General features: G+C 57.2%; 2 protein-coding genes across 3 annotated transcripts; both read right to left on the reverse strand.

Annotated features, from left to right (window-relative positions):
* Positions 1–2,363: 2,363 nt before the first annotated feature.
* Positions 2,364–3,992, reverse strand: ACKR1 (atypical chemokine receptor 1 (Duffy blood group)). The gene has a single exon (XM_049776919.1). It carries the CDS (start codon positions 3,577–3,579, stop codon positions 2,386–2,388), a length of 1,194 nt encoding a protein of 397 aa, XP_049632876.1. The 5' UTR covers positions 3,580–3,992; the 3' UTR covers positions 2,364–2,385.
* Positions 3,993–5,886: 1,894 nt separating this feature from the next.
* CADM3 (cell adhesion molecule 3) lies at positions 5,887–20,186 on the reverse strand. 2 transcript variants are annotated; one of them, XM_049776904.1, is made up of 10 exons: positions 19,983–20,186; positions 11,327–11,419; positions 10,140–10,280; positions 9,800–9,952; positions 9,404–9,541; positions 8,736–8,906; positions 8,545–8,635; positions 8,149–8,315; positions 6,583–6,708; positions 5,887–6,152 (listed from the first exon to the last, which is right to left on the reverse strand). In XM_049776904.1, exons 1-10 carry the CDS (start codon positions 20,068–20,070, stop codon positions 6,034–6,036), a joined length of 1,287 nt encoding a protein of 428 aa, XP_049632861.1. In that variant the 5' UTR covers positions 20,071–20,186; the 3' UTR covers positions 5,887–6,033. The 2 variants fall into 2 exon arrangements, with proteins under 2 accessions (XP_049632861.1, XP_049632862.1); XM_049776905.1 differs by lacking the exon at positions 11,327–11,419 and having other exon boundaries at positions 19,983–20,184.
* Positions 20,187–24,311: the final 4,125 nt, after the last annotated feature.

The raw sequence follows: 24,311 nt of genomic DNA on the forward strand, positions 1-24,311 counted from the left end.
GGTGGTGTGTGTGTGTGTGTGTGTGTGTGTGTGTGTGTGTGTGTGTGTGTGTGTGTGTGTGTGTGTGTGTGTGTGTGTGTGTGTGTGTGTGTGTATGTGTGTGTGTGTGGTGAGCCTGCAGTGTCAGCATGTGGCCACGAGATGGAGCTCTTACTCCAGGACTCGGGTGTAGCTGGGTAGTGTAGCAGCTGGTGGGTTAACTCCCAATTCTTGTGAGGACCCCCTTGGACCTAGGGATTGTCTTCAGGAATTTGAGGGTGAACCTCCACTGGACTTCCTGCCGCGGGTTACCCAGTATTCCTAGGAGGACAGGGGTGGGCATCAGTGATGGGGGACAGCTCAGGGCAGGCTCTCAGGCTCACACGCAGCATAGAGTGAACCTGCTCTCCCCAACCAGCCCCGGGGTCCACCCTAGTCATGCAAAATTCAGTAATGATGCCTCATCATGCACCTGCTGTGTCTGCCTGGACGAGCCCATGTATCAGGGCTTATGAGGGTGAGATGGGCGGAAAAGACCCACAGAAACAAACCCTGCTTTGCACAGAAGATGCTGAAACACCATGAGCATCGGGATCAGTGCTGAGGGTGCTGGGTGGAAGACTGGGGGTACATTTTCAGGATACCCCAAGATGGGGGTGGTGCCTAAGGCAGGACATATGACCTGGGACGCTGGTGGAAGGACTCCAGGCTCTAGGCACAGAGACTCAATACTGTGTGGCTTTGGCTGTCACTCCCCAGAGTTGGGATGGTGTTGGTGACACCTTAAGGAGACAGTATAACTACTGCTGGATCCCAAGAGACAGGATTTGGGTGGAGCCCCAGTGAGTAGGAGTACCGGAATCTGTAGGCTGGAGCTGCCTTACTGTGGAGGGGACAGAGGAAAGGTCAGCTCTAATAAAGATGGGTTTCTTGACTGAGGCAAGATGGGTTTCTTGACTGAGGCAAGTCTGCAGAAAGGTGACACAGGGGGATAGGCTTCCATTACTCTTGTGTGAAAAGACCCTTAAACCTATCTTGGAGCCCCTACAACTGTCACTCGTGCCTGCCCACTATGTGTGTTGTGAATTGTGCTCAGTCTGGCCCTGGACTGTGGGGGTCCCACCATCTTCATGCACACCATTGGCAATGGGCCATCTGAGAGGGTTAAGACGCAGGCGAGGGGTCCTCAAAGAAAAGCAGTGAGAGTGGAGCTGAGGACCAAAGGACAAGTTCTGTGTGGCCCACGTTATCTGGGAGGGCCAGGAGTACTGTGTGCCCCCCCCCCGAATCATGATCCTACCAGCTTCTACACCCCTGAGCTGCTGGCCAATTGGGGGCACAGTTGTGACTACATAAGGCTGCCCAGAGACAGGCTATGATGCCCTCCTCAGGCCCTAGGAAAGGGACGCTGGGGGCAAGGAGGGGAGCAGAGACAACAGATCAGGTATGACCTGGGGTTCATTCATTCTCCCAGATAAGGCTCAGAGCTCAGTAGGGGTGGGGAAGGACACCACTCCAGCCTCTTATCAGCCTGTCTGCTGCTCACCTCTGCCTTACTACCCCCTCCCCTGCTTTCCAGGGACCGAAAGGGCTCCTTCAATAGCACCAGGATAAGGCCCCTATCCTAGTCCTGAAGGCCTTCTTGGTCCTCCCGGCCAGCTCCAACCCAGTGGCTGGGACCCTGTAAGGTGACCAATCCATCCATCATCCAGGCCTGGCCCTTTCCTGCATCTTCTCTCCTTTCTGATTCGACCCTCTAGGACGCTCAGGTTCCGCCTCCTACTAGGAGGCACCAATTAGAGCTGACCTGCTGGTTACTAGGAAACTGGAGATGGGGCGGGCTGAGCCTTTGCCATTCTACCTGCTAATCCCTGAGAAACCCAGAAATTGGGACTATGGGAGATCCGGGGGTAACTTTAGGGGGTGTCCCTTAACTCAGTGGGTGAGAAAGAAGAGCAGATAAGCACCTGGAGGAAACACAGTGCTCAGGACTATGAGGTTGGGAGATAGGGCGTTCAGGGCTGGGTTTGGGGAGAATTGGGGGATTCTGAGCAGAAATGCCCACCCTCAGTGGCTCACTGATGGTTTTGTCCTTCTCTGGGACAAGGAGGTGAAATTGGGCAGCTCAGAGCTGCGGCGAGCATAGTCCATTTAGGGCTGGGGACCATCATATCTGGAGAGTGCCCAAAAGGGGCTTTGAAGCTGCTTGTGTGTCCCTGGGCTCAGGAACTCCAAGAGGTATCAGCAAAGTTGGACAGAGGGCAGAAACATCCTGTGGAGATGGGACCCCACATCCCATACCTTACTGCTGCCTCCCAGAGGTTGAGCTCTGCCAGCCAGAGACATTGCTCCTCTCCAATCTTGTATAAGAAACCAAGGACCCAGAGCAGCATAGACTTTATTGCTTTAAGACTTGCCGACAGGGGTATTTGGGTAGGGATACGGGGCCAGTGGCAGTGTTGGGGTGATGAGGCGGGTGGCCTGGTGGCAGGCCAGGGCCAGCAGCATGGGGGTGGCCACACAGTGAAGCATGGTCAGGCCTTCTGCCAGCTGCAGCAGCAGGTCCTGCACCTGCTGAGCCTGGCATGAGGGCAGGACCACAACCCGGGACCTCATCAGGGAGTCCACACCCAGCATCACCCCATATGGCCCCCAGAAAATGAACCAGACCCACAGAACATCCACTTGTGGGTATGGCCCCTTGTCCAGGGCTTTCTGCAGCCCCTTGACACACACCAGGCCCAGGGGGAGCATGACAAAGAGGCACCAGCAGAAGGCAACATGCACAGAGTACAGTGCCCCCCAACCCTGGCTCTGGGCGCAGTATCCAGAGGAGGAGTCGCTGGTCAAGGCATTAGGCAACCCTAGGAGGGTGGCTGTGACCCAGAGTCCCACCGAGTACCCCAGTAACAGGTACCGGGACTGGCTCACACCCAGCCGGGACCCCAGACAGGCCCGGCTAACGATCAGCAGTGCCTGAGTAAAAGCCCCACTGTACCAGGCTATGTGGGTCAGATGGCACAAGGGGACTGGGCGGGCACCACCCAAGCCTGGGGCCCGGAGGGGCAGTGCCAGGCTGGAGAGGGCACTGCCCATGGCCAGCTGTGCCAGTACAGGCCAGTCAGTGCAGCGCTGCCCATGGAAGAGTGGCCAGAGGAGGGCGAGGAGGAAGGCAGCATTGGTCAGCAGGCCCAGCACACTGGACAGCAGGAAGAAGGGTAGTGAGGATGCATCTAGCAGGTTGCAGGAGTAGCAAGGGGCAGCTGAGGCCATGTCACTGTCGTTCATGTTCTCCGAGTAGTACGACTCATTCATCTCCATCTCAGGCCAGAATTCATCCCAGTCCCACTGGCTGAAGTTGGCAGCAATGCCTGTGGTCTCCTGTGGGACAGCAGCAGATGGGCATCTTGGGGACCCGGGGTGGGGTATGGGGTGAAGAGTCAGATGAGGAGAAGACTGAGCTGGACAGAGGAAGATGGGACTGCGGTGCAGAGTCTGGGGTCTAGGCTCTGGGATCAGGGTCTGGGATCTCATGCTCTGGAGCCTGGAGTCTGGGGTCCAGGCTCTGGCAGTACTCACCGGCTGTAGGCAGTTCCCCATGGCTCCCTTTCACCCGGGCACAGCGTCTGCAGCTGCAGCTGGGAGATAAGTGAGGACGGAGGAGGGCCAGGCTGAGGGGTAGGGGCAGGGTTCAGGCTCAGCCCACGCCCTCCTGCCCTTACTGTGCCAGGCGCACAGGAGGGCAGCCAGCTTCCTGAGCAGAGGGCAGAGGTTGGAACGTGGTGGACCAACTCTCAGGAAGGAAAACGGGGGGGGGGGGGGAAGAGGGGGGGCCAGAAGCGTTTTTCCCGAAGGTGGGTGGAGGGGCTGAGGAGCCAGGGGCTTCCCAGCAGTGGGCTCCAGGAGGGGCAAGAAGTAAGAGGGTCAGGGCACAGGCTTGGGGTAGATGGAGGCTTCTGAACGTGTGTGTGTGTGTGTGTGTGTGTGTGTGTGTGTGTGTGTGTGTGTCCACATGGGGTCTCCACGTGGGGTGGAAGTGTCTCAGACAGCATTGGGGCCAGGGCGGGGGTCTATCTGCATCCACATCTCTACTTCTCTGCAGATAAGGGCCCCCTGTGCCCACTTTGCTCTTAGGAGTGTCTTCAGCTTTGTTTCTCTAGGTGGACTTAGAAGGGGGCATCAGAGGTGGACAGCACCCTGATGTGCCCAAGTTTGGGGCCTTGAAGGGGCAGAGGTCTGACCCTCTCAGCGACCTGCCCCAACCTCACACTGGCTCCACCTCCTGTGGGTGTGGGAAGTGAGTTCGGAGCTGCAAGTCCACTTCTGCCTTCTGTGTCCCACCCCATCTGGGAGGTCAAGGGAGGGACCCACAGAGTGAAGACCCTACCAAGAGATGAGCCTGGCCCCTCTGAAAAGCATCTCTGTAGGGAGCTGCTCTGAGTGTGCAGGGCCAGTCACAGGGCCCGGGACAGTGGACAAGGTAGGCCCCTCATGGGCAGTCGCTGCCCCCCAAGCCCGCAGGGGAAGGGAACACAGAAGGACAGAGCCCGAGGCCATGGTGACGAGATATATTGAGGGAGGCCCCTCGAGATTAGCACAGGGTTAGAAAGATTATAAAGATACACAGCCCTCCCTGCACCCCACAGACAGACACACAGCACAGACCCCCGCCCCGTACAAATATGGCTTCTGTGTAATATGGACAGAGTGTGGTTCAGCGCAGAGGAAAAGTCCGTTCCCAAAAGTGGGTGCTGGAGACGGAGGGGTGGCCCTCACTCCACGGCTGTATAGAGGGCCCAGTGCCCAGCCCTGTCGTGCAGTGGGGAGACCCCCCAGGCAGTACCTGAACAGAAGGGGCAGAGGGACTAGAGAGACAGCCCTGGGCTGGTGGCTTAGGGAATGGTGGCGCTGGGGGACAGGGAGAGCGACCTCAGGGCTTCAGAGACCCCTCCTCACCAGGAAGACAGACTGGAGGGCAGCAGGGAGCCTAGCACTGCCCTGCTGTGAGGGACGAGTGAGTGATGGTAATTCTAGGTCAGAGCCAAGAACACAGAATCACTCCATGGCTCCCACAAGAAAGATGGAGGCAGGGCTAAGTGTCCAGTGGTTAAGGAGAGACAGGGTAGGTGACAGAGAAGCAGCATGTCAGGCCTATGGGGCACTGACATGCCAGGATGGAGCAGTGTCCAGAGTCCCTCCTTTCCCCGGATCTCCTTCCATGCCCAGCCTCCCTCTGCCTTGCCCTCACATGTACATGTGTGCAAACAGGCACACAGCACACACAGCGCACAGACATGCACACAAATGGACTGCACACGTGCACGCAGGATTCTCCTGTGTATATACATACACATGAGTGGCCACATGTTCTACGCATGTACTCAGATGCCCATGTGTACATGCACACAGCCCATATCACCCCTTGCTTGGGCAGAAAATCGCTGAGCAGAAGAGCCTTTAGTATTCTTGTTGCAGCTGCCTGGGGAGACGAGTGCACTGGGGAGCAGGAATGGCCATGGGTGGGACCGTGCATCAGACCAGAGCTGGGTGGGCTGAGACCAAGGGTGGCACCTCTCCCTGAAGTGGCTGCTCTCCCCCAGTGCCACTTCCCTTGCAGGGGTGCCCAGAGCCCCCCCTGCGCAGGTCTGAACCTCCTCTGTGTAGCTGTCTGTGGTTCCCTTCCAGGGAACCTCTTCCTTCCCACTGAGCTGTCAGGGCTCAGGAGGGCCTCCTAGTCCAGTCCAAGGGTGTGGGGACCACCAAGAGCCCTGCACCCCCCCTCCCCCCGGTCCAGGGTCCCTTCCACTCCAGCCTGGAGACGATTGGATTTGGGATTGTTACAAAAATCAGAAGAACCCAAACGCAGAGAAGCCATGGAAAGGGCTGAGGGCACCCTCCCCCCCGCCCTCCTCCCTCCCCATCCCAAACCGAGTACAAAACCGCCCCCCAAAGCAGACATTCTGTACAGGGGTGGGGGCTCAGGAGCAAGCAGGAGGGTGGCCCAGGTCGCTCTGTACAAGTCCCGTTGGTGCAGGCTTGCGGGGCCCAACGGCCCTAGATGAAATATTCCTTCTTGTCCTCGCCGCCAGCCTGCCCACCCTCTGCGTTGATGATGGCCGTGTCTGCGTCCGGAGCATCATCAGAGCCTTTTGCCTCGTGAGTCAGGTAGGTGCCTGGGGAGGGAGGGAGGGAGCCCTGGTCAGATTCTCAGGAGTCCAGGCGCCTCTGCCAGCCTCATCCCTTACCTGACGAAAGGCCCAAGGACCTACCCACTGCCCACAGTGACCAGAAATGGGCCCCTTGCTGGGAACTTGCGTTCAGTTGGTGTCCATTAGTGACATGCTTTATATGTGTGTGAATATATATATGTGTGCATGCATGCATGAATTCATAGGGGGAGGTGTGAGAAGGAACATATCAGTGGTGGGTTGAGCTCTGGAAGTTACCCATCAAGGAGATGGGAAGGACACAGCATAGGAGATAACAGGGAGGGGATGCTGGCCCCATCTGAACTCAGGCCTGGGTCTGGCCTGGGAGCTGTGGGCTGCACAGCAGGCCATGGTCACCCTTACACCCAGCCCCACCATGCCTGGGCTCACCGACCTTTGTGTCGGATCAGGTAGTGGCCGAGAAAGATGAGCAGAATCAGCATCAGGAAGACAACGAATGCCACGATCCCACCAATGATGGCATGGTAGTTGTTGGGGGCCGAGGGGAGCGGGCTGGGATCTGTAGAAGGGTACAGGGATCAGGACAGGTTGGGTGTAGGCCCTTGGATCCCCAAGGAGAAGGCGCTTCACTTGGAGACCCCATTTCTGAGCAGTGCAGGGAGACAGGAATGTCATGGAGGATGGATGTGACTGGACGGATAAACCCGCCCCGCTCTCTTCCAGTCCATCCTCGGGTCTTGGCGGCCTCTCTGGCTCACTCCTGCCAGACTGACCTTTCCCCAGTTAGTCACTGCCTCCTGCTGCCTCCCAGCCAATGCTGCCCTGAACCCAAGGTGGAACTGATCAGTCCAGGGTGGCAGGTACCCAGGCCTGGATCACACAGGGAGACCCCCATGTCTGCCAGAGAAAAGACTCTTGGTAGTTCAGGTTTGGAGTCCCATGTGCAGCCCACCTACAGAATGGGCATGGATCAGCAGGTCCCAAGTGCTTCCTCCTGGGATTGCTCAAGTGTGCCCAGGACAGGGGCAGTCTGCTTGGGGTTCTTCTGTGGCTGCAGTGTGGACTCCGAGTGCTGCACATTATAGTGACTACCACCAAAGCAGTAAGGATCCTGTGTGCATTGTGGAACCCAGGTGCAGTGAGGACAGAGAGTACAGCATGGACCTTGGGCACAGTGAGGACTCCAGGTGCAATGTAGACCCGAGTGCAGTGTAGACCACGTGTGCATGTGGACCAAGTTGAGTGTCAAACCTGGGTGCAGTGTGGATCCAAGTACAGAGGGAACCCTAGGTTCATTGTAGACCCTGGTACAGTGAGGACCCCATGTTGTGTGGACCCTAAATTCAGTGAGGACCCCGAGTGCAGTATGGCTCTGAATGCAGTGTGAACCCCGGGTTTAGTGTGGACCCTGAGTGCAGTGAGGACCTCCCTGGTGCTGTGCAGGGAAGGAACCACATATGCCCTGCAACGCAGGTTCCTGCTGCATGGCTAGGCTGTGTCCCTGTTCCTCAGGAGGCTGATCCTGAGGCCTGAATGCTGTGTGCAGTGTTACATGCTCTGTAATTGAGCATAGTGAGTGCGTGTGGGCTCCTGTACCTACTTCTCCAGGGATCCTGAGACACAGGCCTCGTGTTATCAACCCAGGAAATCACTGTGGAGGATGTGGGAGGGGGCAACCCCAGAAAAAAATCAAACCTATGGGGTCTTAACTGCGTCTTGTCCCTGCATGGAGAGAAATTCTGGGCCAGGCCAGGTAGGGCTCCGGCACCACAGCAGGGCATACTGCAATACCTCAATACACTGCCAGATGCCAGCACTGAGCCAGCAACGCCCATAGAAGGGTCTGGAGGGTGGCTGCCAGAGCAGAACCAGGCAGGGCCCAGAACCGGACATAGGGATGGCAGTAGAGAACAGGCAGGCAGGGGCAGGCAGTGGGGTTGGGGTGCCAGGGAGGACAGGGCCAGCGAGTCGGGCAGTGAGGCCTGGACAAGGATCTTACCATGCACGTTCAGCGTGTAATAGGCCTTGTAGCTGCCCATGTTGCTGGTGGCTGTGCAGCCATAGATGCCACTGTCACTCTTGTTGAGGAGTGGGAAGATAAGGGCGCGCTCCTGTGTCATCTTCAGGGCTGGGGAACCCTCCTTCTCCCATAGGAACTCCTGGGGGCTGCGGGTGCCGCCACAGGGGAGGTTGCAGTCAGGGTGCAGGGGCTCTATACCACCTACCTGGCCCGCCCAGCTGCCCTGGAGTATGATACAGGGGTCCTTGGGTCCCACTGAAAAGCAGGTGCTTTCCTGACCCCTCCCTCAAGGAGTCTGGGGCCCAGTGAGTGGATGGGAGAGGAGGAGGTCCTGGGGAGAAAGTGGGCCTGGCACAAGCAGGGGGTGATCCTCACGCAGGGTTGCCACGGCCCTCGCAGTGCAGCAGCAGCTTCTGGCCCTCACGGGGATGTGGCGGGTCTGGCCTAATGGTGGCCGTAGGTGTGTCTGGAGGGAAAGGTGACTTGTGAGCAATGACAGTTGCCAACGCATAGTCCTCACTGCCCTGAGGCCCTGTGCCCCCCCTTTCTGGCACCCTGTGACATACACAGAACTTCAATGCGCTGTGCAGTGGACCTGTCGGCCCCCTTCAGAGACTCATGCTTCACAGCACACACGACATCCACGCCATCATCCTCCTGGGACACCGGGAAGGTCACAGAGCTGCTCACGGTGTAGGTCTTGCCATTGGGGTCTTCTTGGCTCCAACTGTTCTCCCCTGGGAAACAGGTGCAGACACAGGTGAGCCCTGCTGCATGCCGGCCATGGTAGCCAGAGATGTTCAGAAGCAGTGGGGGATATGTGTGCCTCTATGTGTGTGACCACGACCACATGTACAGATGCACATAGACAACCGTGTGTACACAGAAGTATGCTACCATACGTGTACAACATAAACACAAGCATAATTAGCATGAACATGTGTCTATAGGAGACCTGCCCTCTCAGGGTCTCAAACTCGCAGCCCGCCATACAACATTTTGTGGCCCTGCCCTAGAGGAATCTTTTTTTGTTTTGTTTTGTTTTAGTTGTTTGGGTCACACCCCCCAAAGTTCAAGGCTTACTACTGACTTTGCACTCAAGGATCACGCCGACTTTGCCTCCTGTGGCCCTCAGGTAAATTGAGTTTGAGACCCCTGCATGCTTCTGCTCATGTCTGAAGTGCTTAGAGTATAAGATACTTCCCCCACCCCGCCCCGGGGCCCCAGCACGTACCCTTCAGCTCCTGGTCCCCCTTCCTCCAGGTGAGCTCGGCTGGGGGCTTGCTCCCAGAGGACTGACATCTCAGGGTGATACTCTCCTGTTCCCGCAGTGCAGACTTGTACCCCGTGATGATGGGCTTCTGTGGAATTCCTGCCACATGGCCGAGTGGGGGGACGTCATGCCGTCTCCCCACCCAGCAGCCCTGGGGTCCATGCAGGAGGAGACTCTGACCTTGCCCCCGGGGGGGGGGGCCCTCCCAGCTAGGATGGACTAATATGGGGGGATGTGGATCAGAGCAGGAATGGATAGGACAAGATGGCTGTGAGGGCCAAGCAGGGCTGTGCAGGGGGGCATGACTAGGAGAGGGAGGATGGTTTCCCTGCTACCTCCACCCATGCAAACACTCACCTAGAACCGTGACCAGAGACTTGGCGGTGCGCACAGGCATGGTGAAGATGGAGCATGTGTACTCGCCCTCATCCGCAAGGGCCACACTGCTGATGCTGATACTCAGCTCATATGGGGTCGACTTTACCAGCTGGATCCGGTTGTCTCGAAGGGCTGGGTGGGGGCAAGGGGCCCTCATGTACCACCTGATTAACCCCATCCAGGGCTGTGAACTGGGTGCATGGATGTCCTGAGCATAACCAGGCTGGCACCTGGCCCCTTCCTGGGCTGGATCTGACCTAACATCTCTGACAGGGACTGGCTGACCCATCAGCTACTCTCCCTCCTGTGGGGCACTTACCTCTCTTCTCCCCGAAGTACAGTGTCTGCTGGGCAGGGTTGGACCACTGCAGGGATGAGTCTTCATGCTCCCGCACCTGGCATTTGAGCACCACAGTGCCCCCGGCCACCACCGTCTCATCTGATGTCCAGGGTTGGCTGTCTGCAGAGAGGAGTGGGATGAATCTTGAGAATGCCCCTAGTTCCAGGCCAGGTAGAAAGTCCAGACTCTCCCTGACCCTGCAGGCAGAACAGAGTTCTTGCCTGCAGAGGGTAGCTTGGGTGCAGAGTTGCCTTAGATTAGTGTTGTCTGGATGCAGTACGACCCTGGAGCAGTGTGACTCAGGAAACTGTGACTTAGGGGCATAGCGGTAATGAGTACAAGTGCGGCTTTGGTATAGTGTGGTCTGGAAGTAACTGTGGCCACATGTATCAAGGCCCAGGTTGGGTATGAGCTGGTTACATTATGGCCCAAGTGTAGCGTGACCCTGGTGCAGTGTTCCCTGGAAGCTGCATGATTCTGGCCCACGTCACCATCTTGCAGCGCCGACTGACCCTGCACAAACTGTCTGCCTTCCCGAACCAAGAGCAGGATGTTGGGGCCCCAGGCTTGCAGAGGAACCAGCGGGCTCTTGCACAGAAGAAGCTGCTTGGACACACCTAGCAGGACTGAGACAGCAGCAGAGGGACCCAAACAGACCTGCATTCCCTTTGCAGATCAGCTGCCTCCCTCCCAGCAATGGGACTACAGAGACCAGACTCAGCACTGGTTACTTTCAGCTGCTCTATACCTAGAATGGTCCCATGCTTGGTTCTCTAACCTCAACGTGGACCTACTCCAACCCCACTCTGGCTCCCCCTCTGTCCTGGACCCCACACACATGGGGGGGCCCTTTTGCATGAGGCCTGGGCATAATGAAGGTGATGGGAACCTTGACACTGTCCCTACCTGAGCACAAAGTCCTTTTAGCCTCTCCATCACAAATTGAGTTGGGCGACCTCGGGAGGCTGGAGTACAGCTGCCTGATGGGGTTGCCCTTGCATATGAGGTATTCCCTGGCCAACCTAGTGGCACTTTGGAACAAGGTTCGTGGAGCTGAGCTGAATGATGGAACAGATGAGGCGTGCATGTGGCGGGCAGGGGGGGGAGAGGGGGGATGATGGGAGGATGTAGGGTCGGTCTCCGGCTGTGACGAGGCCTGTTCTCACCTTGGCTGTCGGGGGCGCTCCAGCCTGTGGAGCCCACGGCCTTGTCCATGGGAGCCAGAGTCCCTGACTCCACGTCCCGCTCCTGCCACATGCCTGGGGAAACAGTGTCCATCACGGAGGACCCTGCAGAGGGCAGCTGTGCTGTGCGTGTTGGGGTCTGGGCTGCGTGTTTCAGGGGATCAGGACGTACATACTGGGACTGTGGTTCTAGGCTGAGTCTTGTGGCATCGTAGTCCTTGAGAGGATTGTAGGAAGGAGGGTTCATGGTGATGGGTAGAGAGTCTGGGAGACTTGGAGACATAAGGTACAAATGATGGAGATGGAGGAGTGCCTGGGGTGAATTGGTATGGACTGAGAAGTCCGGGGAGGACTGGCAGGACTCTGGGCAGGTGGTTTGTCAGGGGAGGGACCAGCACTAATGTCTAAGTCCAGGGTGGCCACAGGGCAGTGAAGGGATTACCACTGCCTTGTTTTATCTTTAGGAACTCTAAGGTCCCTCATGGAATGCCCATTTTCTTTTCTTCCCCTGCTGCTCTGGTGAGAGTTGGGTGTCCCCTCAGACCCAGGATTTTCTGTAAGAATACGCCTGCCCTCCCGTCTAACCACAAGCTGAGATGGTTTGTTTCTGTTTGCACCACCTCCTGCAGGAAGTTCCTCTGACTGCCTCGCTGGCATGGAATCACTTCTTCTCTCAGGTGCCACACCCCGGTACCCTCCCCACTGTGGATTGCCAGTTTGGCCCCGCTCCACAGTGGGAAAAGGTTGGCTGACTGCAGAGCCAACAACGAATCTCCTAATGGAATACACAGTGTCTTGCAAAGGTGCTTAGTAATGTGTACTGGCTTAGAACAGAAGTACTGAGGCCAGCTGCAACGACTAAGCACTGATCTGCCAGTCAGGGGAGGTCATCAGAGGCAGCCACATGGGGGTGGGGAGGGGACCTCAGAGTCGGATTCTGATTTCTGAGCTCTTGGGGGACCTGGGCCGAATGTTCTCTGGGTGCGTGTTCTCTCCGGCTGTGGGTTCAGGAGCCCACTTCCGGAGTCAGCGCTGGTGTGATAGTGACTCATCCACACTTTTGGCTCTTGGGGCCTCCTCCAGCTGGCTGGTGGGTCTGTGGTTTTCCAGAAAACTAGGACTGGTGGAAATGGGAGGCCACTCTGCGCCCACCCCACCCAGTCTATTTCCCCATCCTTGAACCTCCTGCCAATCCCTTCTGTGTGACTCCCCCTACCCAGTTTCATGTGGCCCCTTCCCTGTGCCCCCTGTTCTCCTCTGCCTTATGAGCCATTGACCTGCTGAGCGGCCCCATGGTTTCTGTATCTGCCATTTCCTCCTTGGCTTGTTTACCTCTGAGCCTGTGCCAGGCCCGCTGGGCCCAGGCTTCTCTGTGCTCTGCCCCAGGAGACTCGGGTGTGCATGGAACCACCAAGCAGTAGGGGGCAGGGTCTGCCCCACAAAGCTTGGTACTCAGCCTGTTACACAAAGCCTCCAACCCGGGGTTACTCTGGTCAGAGATCAGAGCCTGAGATGCAGAAGGGCAGGGGCAGGTCACCAGAGAATGTGAGGATATGGCTAAGGCTGTAGGTCAAGTTGTAGCTGGGATACTGGCATGTGCATGTGCGTGTGCATGCGTGTGTGTGTGTGTGTGTGTGTGTGTGTGTGTGTGTGTGTGTGTGTGTGTGTGTAACTTTGGGTCCAGGCTGTGTGGTTTTAGACTGTGATATCAGTCTAGGAGAATCACTTTGGGGTGAATACCCTCCTGCCCACTCACAGAAACTGCAGAAAGTAAAGGCAGGTTCTCTGAGTTTGGGTCGGTGTGGGAGAGGAGGCTCCTCATGTCATTGGAGCACCTTCAGAAATTTAGGGTGGGGTTTTGGGGTCTCAGTCACCCTGTTGCAGAGCCAGACAGGCAAGAGAGTAGAGGGACTCCACTAACTCAGCTATACCCCTGGATACATGTCCTGGGCATGTCCCCTACCCATTTGCAGCCGTAGTGCCCTAAAGTCACACTTGATCCCTAACTCTTGAGAGATGACCTGAGCCTATGGCTGAGACCGCATGTCCCTCCAACCCTTAGATCAGGGGTCTCAAACTCAATTTACCTGGGGGCTGCAGGAGGCAAAGTCAGGGTGATCCTTGAGTGCAAAGTCAGTAGTAAGCCTTGAACATTGGGGGATGTGACCCAAACAACTAAAACAAAACAAAACAAAAAAGATTCCTCTAGGGCAGGGCCACAAAATGTTGTATGGAGGGCTGCAAATGGCCCGCGGGACGTGAATTTGAGCCCCCTGCCTTAGATTCATGGGTACATAAATCCCCATGCGACTGTGGGGTCAGGTTGTGGGTAGTGTGGGGCCCTGAAAATGATCCTCACGCTGACCCAGTGGACACAGCATTGTCTGTGTCAAGGGAGGGGTGACTGGCCTGCCCATGCCCCTCCTATCTCCTCTGTTCCTTCCTGTACTGGCTGGCAGTGGTAGGTGAGCTGCTGTGAGGATGGGGAGCCCTAGGGTCATATTGGAGCAGCTTTGCTGGGCCTGTCCTGCCTTGCTGCCCTCTCATGGCACTGTTGGGGACTCCAGGCAGACACTGCCCCTCTCACCTCCCCGCTGAACACAGCTCTCTATCGTGCTGTTCCTTTGGGTGCAGGGCTTGAGTTGTGGACAACAGATGAAGAGGTAAGTGCTTGGGAAGACAATCACCTTCCTCTTTTGGGAGTTCATGCCCTCATGAGCCCACGCAATGATTGGTGGGGACACAAAGCACATCCACTTTTTCTGCTTTTACACGTACGTGCACACACACACATACACACACACACACACACACACATGCTCCCTATGTCCCTATGACCCAGATACTGAGGCTTTCCAGCAGACCCATCCCTCAGCAGAACACTTCCTTCTTTCTTCCTTCCAGAAAACCATATGGCCTAGCTCAGACTTCCTCTCCAAAGCCAAATCCAGCCTTTCTCAGCAGCTTGACCCCCTGGGAGGGGCTGAATCCTCGCCCCCAAGCCTCAGCTCTGCCCATCTGTCGCTGACACTGAGGACAGCCAGAGTGAGGCTGGCCAGGCAAACGAGGCCTGTAACAAGAGGACAGACAAGACGAGGCAAGGAATGTGGGCGGGGCTGGGGTGGGAGAGGGATGTACTCTGAAAAATTAGGCAGGGATGTGGACCAAGCTTAGGTGCTGCTTGCATAGCTCCCACCTGGCTTCAAGCCCTGGCACAAGTGAGTCTCTGGAACACCACCAGGCATGACTAGGAGGTGCCTGAGCACTTCCAGGTGGGACATTGGGGAGCCCATCACAGCTGATTTCCAATCGCTCATACTTTGGGCCTTGAATAGGGATGCTAGGCATGGCCGACCTGGGCCTCTCCCTGTAATAAGGAGAGCAGGGGCCAGCAGTGGCTCATAGGGGTTGGAGCCTCAGCACTGTGAGATCCCCAGAACATAGGGAATTGCTCTTGAGCACTGCCGGGTCTGGCTTGCAACCAAACAGCACAGAAGAAGGAGCTGCAGAGGGAGGCAAGAAGGTTGTGGGCTGTGTTGTCTGTCCAGGCTGTCCGGTTGGGGCAGGAGAGGAATGAAGGGGACAGATGCACCTGGATTTGCAGCTGCGCAGGCGCTGAATTGGGTTCTCTGGGTGCAGTAATTAGGGGACTCATTAGAATTTGCTGGGTTTCCCTCAAGGCCGGCACTGTCTACAGGCATCACCGTGTTTGAGGTCTAGACTGGGGCTCATAGGGAACCTGTACTGGGGTACTTGCTTCCCCTCTCCCCTGACAGCATGTGGGACCACTGGAGGGTGGGGTGAGTGGAGAGTCATTTCAGATGAACAGGCTGTCCTCCTTGGTTTCTTTTCTCCTCCCTGCAAGGCATGTGTGGTTTTGGGGCCTGAATGGGAAACAGATGTGTCAAGTCTATGGGAATGGCCAGTGTAGATGGGGGAGTGGAGGACCAATGTGGATGGGGAAGCTCAATGTCCAACATCCACATCCTCACTAGGGTGAGATGGACAGACTTAGGGGCAGACCTGAGATGAGACCTGCAGAGGGGACAAGGTCAGCATCTTAGGCATAGGGAGAGCAGCCAAGGGTCTTCAGCCCTGCAGGCCTTGCTCAGAGATAGATGACTAGCACTGCCTGCCTTGAACCCAGGCCTTCTCCCTGCATGGAGTGAGGAACAGTAGCAGGTCCCAAGCTGAGTCAATAGAGAGGACACAACACTTGAGGGAAGACGGTATGGGCAGCTTGTCCCTCCTCAGTCCCAGAGCCCAGCTCAGACAGTGTCCAGTAAGACTGAGATCAGTGGACCCCAGCCAGTAGAAAAGCTAGGGCATCAGGGTACCCAGAATTTCCAGTGGAATTCCTCACTGCAAAGTTCCCTAAATATATGTTTCCCTTTTCAGGCAAAAAGACACTCATTTTTCCTAGGATCTATCTTTTTTTGAAGGGAAAAGGGTTGGGCCACACATGGTGGTGCTCAGGGTTTACTTCTGGTTCTGTGCTCAAAAAGAGCTTCTGGCAGCTTGGGGGACCATGTGGGAAGTGGGGATCGAGCTCAGGGTCTTGAGTCAACTGTGTGCAAGGCAAATACTCTACCTCTGTACTATCACTCCAGCCCCTGGGATCTAATTTTTAGCAAAGAAACAGAAAGCACTCCCAGTGGGACCTCTAGCTGTGACCTCCCATCACCCCAGGTGCTCTTCCCACTTTGAAGAGACACCAGTTCACCTGATGCTTGCGAGGCTCAATGCTTGTAGTTCAGAGCGAGGACAGGTGTCCATGCATGGCTGGTCAGTGAACAGCCTTGTGCCCTTCCAGGGCACAGTCAGTGCAGGGTCTGTGGACTTCTTGTCAATTTTCTGAAGGCCACTTGATGCCACACAGAGCTCCAAATAGGCTTCTCTCCTGTCCAATGTTATTGGCTCTTCCTGCCCCCAGGAGGTGTCTGGGGTGAGCCCAGAGCTGTATCTCCTGCATCTGTACCCTGAACTTGGTGCGTGTTTGTGATGGCATGTTCATGTTTCAGGTATGTGTATGTTGCATACCTGTGCTGACAGGTGCATGTTTTCCTGGATGTGCGTGTGTGTGTGGGACTGCAGGACCTCGGAGAGCGACATGGAGCCTCCCAGGCAGGCCAGCACCATGGAGAGCTCACAGCTGGTTGAAGCTCAGAAGCATCTTTCAGACCAGCCAGTGAGTGGCCTGGGGTGGCATCTCAGTCTAAAACAGGATGCCCCAAGCTTTCTCCACACGGGCCCCATACTCTGACACCACCCTGCTTAGGGGTTTTGGCATACAGTGTAAGATGCTGCCTCCTGGGTGGGGGTGGGGATGTTCTGTTGGGCTCGAATGTGTCCAGAGACATTATCAGTGTTTTGGAGGGTTTTCATTTGCTACAATCAGTTAAGAATAAATGGTGCCAGAGTGAGAGTGCTCATTTCCATCAGGAAAGGAGTGACACCCCAGCCAGCCAGAGTGGGGAGCACAAGCTGGGCGAGCACAGATAAGTGGGGGGGGGGTCTCCTCCTGGGTTGCTATGCCCTGGGCAGCCTCTGAGCGGTCTCTCTCTGGTAGAGGGAACTTCCTGTTTTTCCCTGTCACAACTAGTAGCTTCAGAGGACAGCCTACAGGCTAGTTGAGTCTGCTTGGAGAACTATCCCTTAGCCCTGGGGTGCTCCTTGGAAGAGGAGGGGCCCTGGTGGTGCCACTCATAACCCTGGAGGGGGCGACTCAGGCTCAGGGCTGCCCCTCCAACTCTCAGGGACAAGCAGAACCCACTGTGCATGCCGCCAAGATTGGGGCTGCTCGTTGAGGGATAGCCCGAACATAGCTCTGCTTCCTCAGGGGAGGCACAGAAGAAACAGCTTCAGGCTGTCATCCCTGAGTCCAGGGCCATGGGCATGGAGGAAGGTCTAGAGCACAGCAGGGGCTGCTGGGTGGGGCCTTTCTCAGGTCTCAGGTGTGCACAGGTGAGGCCCGAAAGGCAGGCAGGGTTGACCCCTCTCCTCGTCAGCATCTGTGGCTCAGGGTGGACCCTTGGACAGCCCTTGACCCCCCAAACCTACCTAAACTTCCCTCCTGATCCTTCCAAAGATGCGACCACATCCCTCCTGCGGGGCCCAAGGAAGAGAAGATGGGCCAGCCACCCTGGGTTTCAAATAGGGGGAGGGGTCCCATGAGAAGGGGTCATGGGCCTGCAAATTCAGCTCTGAGAGACAGACGCCTGGTCCTTCTGGATAGAGTGATCCTAAGGGGCCAAGGAAGAGTGCGCAGGGAACAGATGGGCCTACCTGCACCCTTTATCCCTGCTAGCACCTGCCCAAGCAGGAAGAGCAACAGGCCCCCCACTCCCTGCTTGGAGCAGAGGCAGGTGGCCACAGGACTCCCCTGGTGCAGAGGCAGGGCTGCTGGGCCTGAGCACTCCCCAGGCACCTGGCCAGGTCTGCAGCATGGATGCTCTGGACGGAAGGTCACTGGGAGGGAGTGATGGGGACTCTGCCGCCATCTGTCCCCGCACCATAGCTTGCATAGCCATGGCGGGGAACTTAGGGTTCTGCTCAGAGCGGTCCACACTCTCAGGTCACATCTCCCCGTGTCCCGACTTGCCCCAAAGGCAGGTTCAGATGTCACCGGGGCTATTCTCTGGAGCCCTCGAGGTTTCCCTGACCCCCAGTGGGCAGGGGCATCCAGCACTACCCACCTGCCTCTCCCATCAGTGATACCAGGCCACTGCTTGGGCACCCACCAAATCAGGGCCCCTCACATCTACCTGGGACCCCATAAAGGCAGGCTCCCACATCATGTCAAGGTCTCCAACATCTACCCAGGGATACCATCCAAGGCAGGCCCCACATCTACCCAGGGACCCCATTATGTCAGGACCCCACATCTCTACCCGGGACCCCGGGTTCTCCACATCTGCACGGAAGGGTGTCAGGACCCCAGGCACCACCTCTGAGTCTCGGGGGCTCCAAGTGACTCCTCCCACCCCAGACATCCACCCAGCCTCATTTGGCTGGAAGGGCTGAGCTACCACATCAGGTGTCCAGACCTGCACCCCTAGACAAGCTATTTCCGTCTCTCATGCTTCCAATTCCCGAAAACCCTTGCCCCGCCTCAGAAATTCCCCAAAATCAGGGCCTGGTTTCCCTGCAAGGGCGTGTGCCTACAAGTCGGGGAACGCTGGGGACTAGCCCCCTTGGGCAGACCGAGGTGTTTATGGCCCTCTGGGGGACGGCAAAGCCCCCATATGTAGGTCCCAGATGGGTGTGGCTGTGTGTGTGGAGGGGATCCCTGTCTGCCGCCTTCCCCTGTGAATCCCCCAGGAAGGGTCCCCGCCCAGAGGGGCTGGGTTGCTGGCAGCTGAAGGGGAGGGGTCAGGGCCAGGCTCCCCGAAGCGGAGGGAGGGAAGAGAAGAAAGGAGGGGTCAGCATCAGGCCTGTTTGCTCCCAGGAAATTCTCTACATCATCCTGTGCCCCGCCCTGTGCTCATCCCTGCTGGCCTCTCCGAGGCCTTGGGCCTCTCTCTCCTCCCTTGCGGCTCTGCTTTTCCCTGGCATTTGGCCGGAACGGCCACCACCCTTCTCCCCACCCCACACCCTCCCTCCCTCCCTCCCTCCGCAGGTCCCTGTCCCAGCCAGACCGGACGGATTCCTCCAGTCCCTGTCCTGCCAGCCTCGCCTCCTCCTCGGGGAAGGCTCGGTGGCCCCCTGGGGTCCCTTCGCCCCGCCCCCATGCCGGGCACAGCCCGCCCAGACGCCCCCACAGCGCTGACCTACATAGGCCAGGCCGGGGGAGGGGCCGCTGAGCCCCCCCACCCGCTCCGCCTCCCTCGCCCCTGCCAGCCCTGGAAGGTGAATTCCTTAGGTGGGCTCGCTCGCCAAACCCGAGGGTCCAGCTGTTGCCTTCGAGGGGCTGTTTTCATCTGCCCGCCCCCCCCCCCCCCCCAAAAAAAAAGATCTTGCTGGTTCTGCGGCCTCCACTGCCTCTGTCTGGGCTTTTCTGAGCCACTGCCAGCGCCGGGGACGCGGCCACCCGACCTCTCCTTTCAACCCAGTGTTGTTGTTTTGCTCCACGGAACGGGCCCCCGGCCCACGCCCCCCGGCTCCAGGCGGCTCCATCAGCGGCGGACGGGCGGGGCGCGGCGATGTTTGCAGACAGCAGTTTGGGGGTGCGCTGCTCCGAACCCCCGCGCGCGCGCACACACACACATACACAGACACACACACAGACACACAGACACACACAGACACACACAGACACACACACACAGACACACACACACACACACACACACACACAGACGCGCGCGCCAACCCCCCACGCCCTGCCGAAAGCGGCGACGATCCTCTCCGCCCCCGGCGCACGGTGACACAGACAGATCCAGACGCCAGCACAGACAGACAGACAGACAGACAGGCAGACAGGCAGACAAACGCGCGGACACGACGCGCGCGGCCAGACCCGGCGCCGCGCAATCGTTTCCGGGGGGGCATCAGACCCGCGTGGGCTAGCAACCCCGGGGAGATACCCCCAGGGGTGTGGAGACCCCGTGGGTCGAGACCCGCTTCCCCAGAGACGTCCCCCGTGCCGCCGCCCCGCGCGCAACAAAGCCCCCGCGCTCCCCTCGCCGCGCGCACTCACCGTCCTGGGTGGGGGTGGCCCCGCCGGGCGCCCCGCGCCACGCCAGGAGCAGAAGCAGGGGCAGCGGCAGCGCGCGCGGGGCCCCCATGGCGCGGCGGGGCGCCTGCTGCCGGCCGGCCTGTCCGGGCCGGGGGACTGGACTGGACTGGGCGGGGCGGAGCGAGGACCTCGGGGCACCCCTGAGCCCGGCCGCAGGGGAGCCCGGCGAGGGGACCGAGGAGCCGCGGCGCTGCAGTCGCGCGGATTAAATACGGCGCGGAGCGAACCATTCGGCGGCAGGCGCAGGGGGAAACGGGGGGCTGGGCCGGGCGCGGGGGGCCGCCTGCCGCATTCTCGCTGCCGGCGCCCCGCGCACCCCCGCGCCCGCGCGTGGAGCCGCCCGCCCGGTCCCGGGGGACCCCCCCTGCGGGGCGGCGGCGCGGGGGAGCGCAGGGCGTGGACGCTGGCCCCCGAGCCGCTGCAGGCCCGAGGCGGGCGCGCCCATGGCCCTGGCAGGCGCCGCCCTCCTACCCGCGCTCCTGGGGATCCCCCAGGAGCCAGACTCAGGGGTCCCCAGCTCCGCACGCCTCACGACATGAGCCCCCAGCAAAGACCTCTTCTCTCAGCCACCAGCTCACGGCCTCTCTGGGCGACGAGGAATCTCCAGGGCCCCTCACTGTGCTGCCAGGGTCCTTCTGAGGGGCTAGTGACCCCTTTGAGGACCCCGCACCTAGTGCAACGCCTTCCCCTTCCTCCAGTGGAGAGGAACCTGGGGTCCCTAGGGTTAGCTGTGTCCTGAAGGATAGACTGTTTCAGTGCCGGGTGCTCTAGCTTAGGGAACAGATGGTGGCTGGCCTTTAGCACCCTGATATCTGACAGTGCATGTTGGAAGGTGTCTCAGGCAGACTGAGCACGGGTCACACAAGTGAGCCTCCATCACAGGGCCGGGTCTTGAGACAGGTTTCCAAGGGCCTTCCCATCTGGGATCTGTGCTTGGTCCTGAAAGGACCACTGAGGAGACTTCTGAGCTCTCTGCATTTTCCATCCCTGCACGTCCCAGCCCTACACCTCATGTCCTCTGCTCCTGGACCAGTCCCCACTGTTGCCAAGGACTGCCCCATACCCTTACTGCTCATCTTTTCCGGCCCTTGGAGAGGTCCCTGTTGTCCTTCCCAAGACCTGAGCCAGAAATTTCTGGGTAAGCCTACCCGAGGAGAGGAAAACAGCTCTGTGCAGAGAGAGGCCCAAAGCACAGTCCCAGGAGTCCTTAGTGCTAAAAAAAAAAAAAAAATCACCTGCTGGTTCTCCCCCTTGCCATGGGCTTTCTGTGGAGTCTGCTCACTCTTGCACCTTTTACACGTGTCCCTGTCCTGAGGGACAGGGGAGTGAGGGATGTAGACACTCAGCATGAGGAGACCAGGTGGCCAGAACTTTGGATAGAAAGCAGGGGGATGCAGAATGGAAAGGAGCAAGTGGGTTATCTTCATTCATGGGGAACCAGTCTTGGAGGAAAAAGTCAGTCCCTGTCTGAAGTAAAGGGCCAGATCGGTACTGGACTCTGAACTGGAGGACTGAAGCTGTTGCAGTGGGGGCTTCTATTGACAGTTCTGCAGTGATCTCTGGCTCAGGGCTGGGGTCTCTTTTGCAGGCAGATTGAAGCCAGGGCAGTAGAGTGGAGGGTGCAGGCAGGACTGACGCTCTTGTCCATCAGCAGCCGCTCAGCAGCTCAGCTGCAGGTAGGCGGGAGCCTGGGAAGTAGAAGCTGCGCAGGCACCGTGGGAAGGACCTGTGAGACTGTGTCCCTTGTCCCTTGTGGCCAGGCAAGAGCTGACCAAGGGCTCGCAGGCCACCTCACACTTTGGGCACATACAGCCTCTCCACTCTCCACTTAGAGATGGCTTTCTTCCTGTGACCTGTGCAGGCGTTCAGTAGGGACCCCCAAAAAGGCTCAGAGCAGGGCTGTGCTCAGGTCTCTATGGTTACGTGGCTCTAAAATGCAGAGTTCTTCAGAGTGGGCTGAGCTACTGCCAGTACAGAGTTCAGGGGGAGGGGGTGGGGACACACTTGGCTTGTGGGTGCCCTGACCGCTCAGCAACAGCCCAGGGGACGGGGGTGAGGAATGTGAGGTTGGCACGGTGCTGCCTGGGTGCACATTCCTGTCCCCACTCCCTGGCCACGGGAGGAGACACGTCCTATTCATGAGGAGCTGGCCTGGGCTCTGTCGGCCTTTTGCTCCCAGGGGCTTTTCTTCACTGGCAAACTCGCGTGGGCTCTGTTTTAATTTTCCACCCAACTACCCAGTCTGCTCCGGACACGGCTCACTTCAACCATGCAGTTTTCATTAACCCCATCCTAATAATAATCTTGGTGTGCATTAGAATTCTAATTCTTTTTTTATTTTTATTTATTTATTTATTTTGGTTTTTGGGTCACACCCGGCGGTTACTCCTGGCTGTCTGCTCAGAAATAGCTTCTGGCAGGCACGGGGGAACATATGGGACACCGGGCTTCGAACCAACCACCTTTGGTCCGGGACCGGCTGCTTGCAAGGCAAGCACCGCTGTGCTATCTCTCCGGGCCCATAGAATTCTAATTCTTTTTTTTAAATTTTATTTTATTGAAACCATTGTGACTTACAAAGTTCTTTGTAGTTGGGTTTCAGGCATTCAATGAATGAGGGCCAATCCCACTATCAGTGTGAACATCCTTCCACCAATGTTCTCCAAATGCATCCCAAACCACCACCACCTCTGCCCCCAGCCTGTCAGTTAAACAGGTCCATTTTAATTTTAGATTGTTAAAGTTTGGGTCTCTCTATTCCTTTGTTGTTGGATATTTAGTTTTGTCCTTTTATTTATTTATTTATTTATTTATTTATTTATTTATTTATTGTGGGTTTGGGGCCACACCCAGCAGCATTCAGGGGTTAACTCCTGGCTCTGCACTCAGAAATTATTCTTGGGGCCAGAGCAGTGGCACAAGCGATAGGGTGTTTGCCTTGCATGCGCTAACCTAGGATGGACTGTGGTTCGATCCCCGACATCCCATATAGTTTCCCAAGCCAGGAGCAATTTCTGAGTGACACCTGAGTGTTACCAGGTGTGGCCCAAAATACCCTCCCCCCAAAAGAACTTATTTCTGGCAGGCTTGAGAGACCATATGTGATGCCATATGGGATTTGATTCAACTCTGCCACATGCAAGGCAAACACCCTACTGCTATGCTATCACTCCAGCCCCAAGTTCTGTTCTTTTTTAGCACTACTAATGCACTTGAAACCACTTGGCCCCTGGCCCTCATCCTTTCATATTTGTGTTTCCTCCTTCCACTCAGTTTCTTTCCTTCTCCTTACTATGGGCCAAGGGTGTTCAAGAACTCCCATTTTAGACCATCGTGTTTCTTCATGTAGTTATAGAATTCAAATTCTAATCCCAACCCTAATCTTTTCCAGACTTCACCAACTGACTTCAAGGGAGTGATCCTTGCAAGGGAGGGTCTTTGTGTCTAACCTATTGGCAAATAGTAGATTCACATCCAAATTGTCCCACCCCGGCCCTGGGGGGTGATCTTGTTTGTCAGTCCAAGCACACAAGTTTGGACTGTGTGTCCTCCTCTAACTGTTTGTGCCCAAAGATGCTACTGCTGGAGCTACTTGAAGTGGGTGGGGATGGTGGGGGGTGTCTATGCATCTCTGCCCGCCCCCAATTTTTCTCCTGGAGCCAAGAGCTCTTTGAGGGCAGGGAAGCTTGAATCTCAAAGAAACAAGCAGAGGGAGGGGCCAGAGTGATAGTACAGTGGTAGGGCATTTATTTTGCACGCAGACGACCCATGAAGGACGTGGGTTCGATTCTGGTGTCCCAGATGGTCCCCCAAGATGCTCCATGCCAGGAGCGATTTCTGAGCCCAGAGCCAGGAGTAACCCCTGAACATCACCAGGCATGCCCCCCCCCCCACAAAAAAAGCAACAAGCAGAGATTCTCAGTTGCTACTGCCCAATTAAACTGCAATGTTTGGACCAAACACACTTGCTTGAGAATGGGAGTTGTTTGCACTTGTGCCAGATCAGGCTTCGCAAACCTCCCTGTTTGCTGGGTGAAGACCCTGTGTGGATTCTGGGCCCTGCAGAATTTAAGAACTGCAAAACGGTGCTGCCCTGGGCGGTGGAAATTCTGGTCTCTCTGAAGAGGTCTGATACATTTTAAAAGAGCCCAATATCTGGGTTCAAAGCCTCTTAGTCTTGGTGGTTTCTGTGCACTGTATAGAAATAGGATTTGTCTGTAAAGGCATAGTAAGGGGCTGCGAGGTTGACTAATCAGTCAGATCCTGAGCTTGCAAGAAGAGGCTCCTGAA

This window comes from Suncus etruscus, chromosome 7, assembly GCF_024139225.1.
Source record: "Suncus etruscus isolate mSunEtr1 chromosome 7, mSunEtr1.pri.cur, whole genome shotgun sequence".
Taxonomy (NCBI): domain Eukaryota; kingdom Metazoa; phylum Chordata; class Mammalia; order Eulipotyphla; family Soricidae; genus Suncus; species Suncus etruscus.